The sequence below is a fragment of the Octopus bimaculoides genome, chromosome 21 (assembly GCF_001194135.2).
Source record: "Octopus bimaculoides isolate UCB-OBI-ISO-001 chromosome 21, ASM119413v2, whole genome shotgun sequence".
Classification (NCBI taxonomy): domain Eukaryota; kingdom Metazoa; phylum Mollusca; class Cephalopoda; order Octopoda; family Octopodidae; genus Octopus; species Octopus bimaculoides.
This window is the reverse complement of record NC_069001.1, coordinates 39844749-39851115: the sequence shown is the minus strand read 5'-3', so window position 1 is coordinate 39851115 and position 6367 is coordinate 39844749. Positions and strand designations below refer to the sequence as shown.

Below are 6367 nucleotides of genomic sequence, written 5' to 3'. Positions count from 1 at the left end.
GAAAACATTTACTCAAGTGGCAGGATTGTGGATGAAAAATTAAATGAAATTTTAAAAAAAACCTCTATTTAAATAATAAATGTATTTTCACATTGATTCAGTCTCTCTTATTCAATTACTAAACAGTTTCTACAGGATACACTAATTATTGCTTACTCAGATAATAAAAATGGTAAGTATCTATAACTATCTTGTAGTAGTAGTAGTAGCAGTAGTAAGAAGAACAACAACTACAATTTGTAATAACTAACTTTTAACTGGAATTTGAATATATATGTGTCTGTGTGTGCAAGTATTATTGTCACTAGTATGTATGAAGGTGTATACATGTATATGTACACATATACACATCCTTGTCTGTATATGTATACATGTATACACACACATGCACACACAGAAAATTATCCTTGTGTCAGTACTACCTACTAAAGTAGTTAAAACTTGATAAATGTAGGTTTACAGATTATTTCATTCATTTTGGATAAGCTAGAATAGCTATCAGATACCTGGAACATTATTTCAATCTGTAGAGTATTCACTGCTCTGGAATGACAGTCACCTAAATGACATTCCAGAACAGTTCATTCAGTAGAAAGCTGACAAAGTTTGTGCGATAAAGGGTCCTGATTCACAGTTTGCTTATTTCAAAAATCCCAGCTATCCCTTGATGCTAATCCAGGGTTAGGATTACTAAATGAACAAAGTTTATTTTGCAAGATGAGTCTCTGAAAGATTAACAAAGAAATACTAAATAAAATGGCAAGAAACTGCCATATTATCTTCTGGCAGGATAAGAGAAGGCTGTGTTAAGCCAATTATTGGCTTAAATGGTAATCCCTCTACAGAGAAACAATATACTTGTTTGTTTGTTTTTTTATTTTTATTTTAATTATCCAATCTTGAAATAATCTGCTGAGAAAATAACTTAATACAGCTGTTATCAAAAATTAATATTCTTAATTTTTTGTATTATTTTACCTTAATATAGAACAATGCTGAGGTGTACAGACATTATTGTCTAGTCTAAAAATAATTATGTTGTCAGGGACAATTGATAACTGATTGCTTGTTATTAAAAGTTAGATTTAAAAGATAAATAAATATGCTACATATATTTTATCCAGAGACTAGGTACCCTGCCACCACACAATTATTAGAAGTAACTAATCTATATTAAATAGGAGAAATATGTAATTAATCTATCAATTATATTAAATGTTTAAAAAGATCCTTGAAGTGAGTGCCATAAAGTTATGTAATATTTGCAATGATAATTTTGATGATTCTTTATGGAAAACAAAATCTTTTGATGCAGATAAAATTCTACCTCGTTTCGTTCTGACAGCCTTGCTATTTCAGTGAAGCAAGAAGTCTGTTAGAACATACAATGGCAAAAATACTAGCAAGGAATGTTTGAAAGATTAATATTTTCTTTTATTTATTATTATTTTTTTTTTTGTTAACGTACCTCTCTGCATGTTTTTAGTTTTAGGTACCCGTGTCCTGTTTATAAAATAAACTATCAGCATGAATGATCAATAATGTGTTTTGTTTTTAATGTAGTTTAAAAGTTACGTGACCAATTAGAAATGTACATTTGTATTGGAAGAAATACAAAAAAGCTGTCAAATAATAAAAAAAAAGAAACTAAGAAAAGGCAACTGCCATTATCGCAAGACTGAGGCACAGGAATAATAGTAAAACCTCTTTGAGTAATGGACACATTCACCAACTTTCTTGACAAAATAACGAAACATGGAACAGGAGATTATTTAGCACTGAAGAAGAAAAAAAAAATTAGAAAACAGTTTGCACAAAATGAATGGTGTGTATGTGTATATGTATGTGTGTGTGTGTGTATTTGTGATATGTAAATGGTTGTTGTAAATGTATTTCCGCCAAGTTTGACACCGTTTACCTCGTGCTAAGACTTGTGCTATTTATAACACACAATTTACCTTTCCAAACGATGATCATTACAGAAACATAACAACAACAACAACAACAACTTCTTAAAAAAACAAAAAAAAATAGACAAGAATTAATAGGGAGTGGGTAGCGCATGTATTTAAGAAATGGTGGAACCCAGAAAATAAACAAAAAGAAAAAGAAAAATGATAATATTGTAAGTCAGGGATTGAAATAAAAAAGGATATTTTTTTTAGTGTTTTTCAAGGTGAGAACTAAGATGGGTTTTAGTTTGAAGGAAAGGTGCATTGTTGATTTTTATTTGTTTTTTCAATAACATTTAATTTGAAAATGAGAGAAGAATGGCAACAAACTTTCAAACTTAGAATATATAGAATGTTAGGTACCAATTAATTAAAAAAACAAACTATAATTAATTAGTTTGTTTATCATCTTTAATAATAATTTCTTCTGCTTAGGCACAAGGCCCACAAGGGAAAATGGTAGAGATTATTGACCTATTACTAGTATTCACTTAAACAGTCACAAAGATCAATCCCACCAGGATGTGAATACTAACACAAGGTATTACCCTAGATCAATAAACTATCTCAATCTGCATTTCATCATCTACAACAATTCATTTAAAATAATGAGAATAACAATAATGATCATCATCATCAGCATCGTGATGATGATGGTCATAACAGTAAATAATAATTTCTTTTGATGAGGCACTATGCCAATGTTTGTAAGGAGGAGGAGGAGGAGAGGGAGAGCGGGAGTATACAGTCAATTGCACCAATATTTTACTGGTACCTATTTTATTGACCCTGGAGGGATAAAAGACAAATTCAAACTTGGTTTGATTTGAAACCGAATAGCAGCACACACTGAACTCGACGCAGTAGAGCATTATACGAATTCCACTGTCATAATTCTTACGATAACAATGACGATGATGATGAAGATTTAGATGAAAATGATTATTTTGATGAAGATGATGGTAATGGTAATTAATTATGTGTGAAAACTCAGATTTTTTTGTGAAGAGGTATTGAAAAATAGATTTCTAAATAATAATAATAATAATAATATTAATCCAGAAAGTCATCAATACAACTTAAGAACAGGAAGCATAATTAAACTGGGTACAATACCAACACTGCGTAGCAACAGAATAACAACAGCAACAACAACAATGATAATGCTGTTGGCAATAATAATAATAATAATAATAATATTGACTTTCGCAATTCAAATAACAAATTTTGTAAATGAAGAAGGGCAATTGGGTCCCGTAACCTTGGTCCGCAGAGTTATTTAGACATGTGAAACACAGGAGCTGAGAGATTCTCGTAAAGCAACACCGACCCTTTACTAACTGAGCCATCACCACTGCCTTTAATAATAATAATAATTATAGATTCCCCAACAATGGTGTTAATAAAGTAACATTAACAATTAACAATAACAGTGATTAGATAATATTTAATATCAATATAAATTAAACAATAAGTTAATGATTTTTGCAAGGAAAAAAAACAACAAAACATTATTGGCAGGTGAGGTAGTGAAAGTAATTCTGGCTGCAAGATTTCATGACCTAATTACCTTTAATTAATTTCTTAATCAGTTTGCATTTCTGTTTAACTGAAGAAAACAAAGAAATACAAAATCTTATGAATTGAATTCACTGAAACATTACAAACTTTAATTTACCTAAAATTAAAATATTTAGAATTAGAAAGTATTTTTTTCCAATCATCATCATCATTATTATTATTATTATTATTATTATGTTAGTAGATGTTGCATGTTACGCCTGCTTAGCAGAATATAGACCCATATATGGTGGTGGCTACCAACATGATCATCATCATCATCATCATCATCATCATCATTATTGCTGATTTGGTTTTAATATCCTGTTATTTATTTTTATGAATATTTTAATCCTGTGTAGATTTCGAATAAACATTTGGGGGCAGGGTGGGGATAATACATGATGGGCATGGCTAGCTGGCAGTTGTTAACATGAGGTGGGAAGTTGGTTTCGTTTATTCTTTATTTTATTTTATTATTTTTTTTTAAGCAGAGATAGCAGAACACAACTGGATTTAATTGACAACTAAGCTTGAAATTTGGGAGGACATATTTAGTCAAAAATGGCAGATGGAAGAAGAAAAAAAAGTTTAAAAAAAAACAAAACAATTTTGTTGTTGTTGTTATTGTTAAAGAGCGATCATTTTTGGACATGAACTTATTGATGACGTATCAATTTAACCATTTTTAAGGATCATGTAAAAACATTTTTATCTTTTTAGGACACATTAAATGTGTCACAACATTCTTCCCCATAACAAGTTACATTATCACCTGTCTCCTTTGGAGACAACCAGCTCTTTAATGCAATTTTGAATTAAAGCTTTTCTTTTTTTTTTTTCTGGTTTCATTCACAGGTCTAGCACGTGCAAATTTTATCAATGATTGACACTGTGGCCAACAATTTAGATACCCAGGTACTACCAGCTAGAATCCAACATAGGGACACACTTTCAACAAGAATTAGATTTCTAAACTCATAACACTTGGCAAATAACTGTCCAGTAATTTCTGGTCACTGCCAATGACAAGTTACAAATCCAATAATAACAGTTCTGAAATCCAGTGTCTGTGGTCGTGTGAAACCACAGGTGAACTGTGCAGCAGAATACAAAAATACAATAAATTCCTAAACATCTGGTTACCTTAACACCAGTCATCGTCTTCATCTGAATCATGACGGACAGGACCACCTGTACCATCTCCACACATGTCCAAATTTTCTGGTTTACGTTTCTTTGGTTTGAATCCATTTGGTAAAGTTTCAGTACGTCGATCTGACATGTGAACACTTAGAGATGGATCTTCAAAATAGCGTCCTCTGTTATTTATGCGTGGATCAAACGTTCTACTTCTGTGTGAAACATAAGGGTCTACTGCTCTACTAAAATCCCTGTTGCTAGTCCTTTGAGTAGCAGGTAAAGTTCTACTTCTTTCAGGACTTAATTTACTTAAACTATTCCTTTCTGTTGGACTATAGGGCTCTGGTCGACCAAGTCGTCCTAAAGGAGGGGCCTGTCCAACTGTAGGTCCTATTCTTGGAATGTGAGTAGGTGATGCATTTAGTCTAGGGAAGTTTATGCTACCAGGGCTCTTTGATGGCTGTGGGACAGTTGGTGATGGCATGACCCGGGGCATATTGTCACGGGGTCGAGTTTGAGCAAGGTTTAAAGTTGAAGGCTTGCTGGGAACTGCTGGTAGTTTACGAGTAGCTTTTCTTGGCTGTGTCACTGTGGGACCAGGGCTTGGACTTCTTGATCGGTCCGTTAAGTTTGCAGATCCATAATATTCATGTTGATGTAGCATGGGTGTTGGAGTGAGATTTGGGGAAGGGCTTCTAGAACGGTTTTCTAAGGATGTAGATCTGTAGAATGTTGGCTCTTTTCTCCGAGCTGTTGGACTTGGAAGAGGTGAACCAAGTATCTGCCCCTGCTGCTGTAGTGGGGGTCTGTGACGACCACGACTTCTTCCACGCATTTGAGGAGAAGTAGGAACACTAAGGCTGTCATCGTGTTTTCCTTAGGAAGACAAAAAAGAAAAAAAATTTATATTAACATTAAACAATGTAAAACAAGACTATCATACATTAACTGCATCTTAAAATATATGCAAAATACCACAGTGATATACACAAATACATTAACCCAATGTATATAGCTGAAACTTCACAAATCACAACGCAAGTTGCTCATCAGATATTTCAGCTCACAATAAAAGAAAATATACAAACTCTATCTTCAGTACTTTTCAACCATGCGCGCTTGTGTGTGATATATATATATATCAGGTCATCCCATAAGTTCTGTCCGAATTTTGAATAAAGAAAACAAGTGATCAAATGTTATATTTAATTGAAATTTCATCCTCAATGTACTTTCCCTGATTATCTATGACTTCCTCCCATCTATTTACAAGCTTTCAAAGTGAACAACTCTGAAATATCAGTTTCGACTTCCTCCTGCGAAAGTTATGTCCCTCAAATGATTCATTAAACTACGAAACAAATGGTAGTTTGGAGGATCAAGGTCGGGAGAATAAGGTGGATGAGGAATTTTTTTCCAACCAAACTCTTCGATCTTCTGTGATGTGATCTTTGCAGTGTGGGGTCGTGCATTGTCATGATAAAACATCACTCCTTTTTGATTCACTAAAGCGGGTCTTTTTTTCTTCAAAGCTTGGTTCAAACACTCTAATTGCTGACAGTAGACTTAAGCATTGATTGTTGCATTAGGTGGTAACAATTCAAAGTGAATTACTCCTTTGCAATCCCACCAGATAGAGAGAAGTACCTTTTCCCCATGAAGTTCCCTTCTTGGTTGTGGTTGAGCTTTTTCCCTTATACCAAGCCACTGTT

The 6367-nt window shown here is 33.0% G+C and overlaps 1 protein-coding gene across 1 annotated transcript in view; it reads right to left on the bottom strand.

The window, feature by feature from the left end:
- Window positions 1–3962: 3962 nt before the first annotated feature.
- Window positions 3963–6367, bottom strand: part of LOC106879088 (voltage-dependent calcium channel type A subunit alpha-1) — a 464783-nt gene continuing 462378 nt past the window's right edge. The window contains exon 53 of the mRNA XM_052975441.1: window positions 3963–5531. Coding sequence (XP_052831401.1) covers window positions 4660–5531 — 872 coding nt within the window. The 3' untranslated portion in view covers window positions 3963–4659. The remainder of the gene's footprint in view (window positions 5532–6367) is intronic.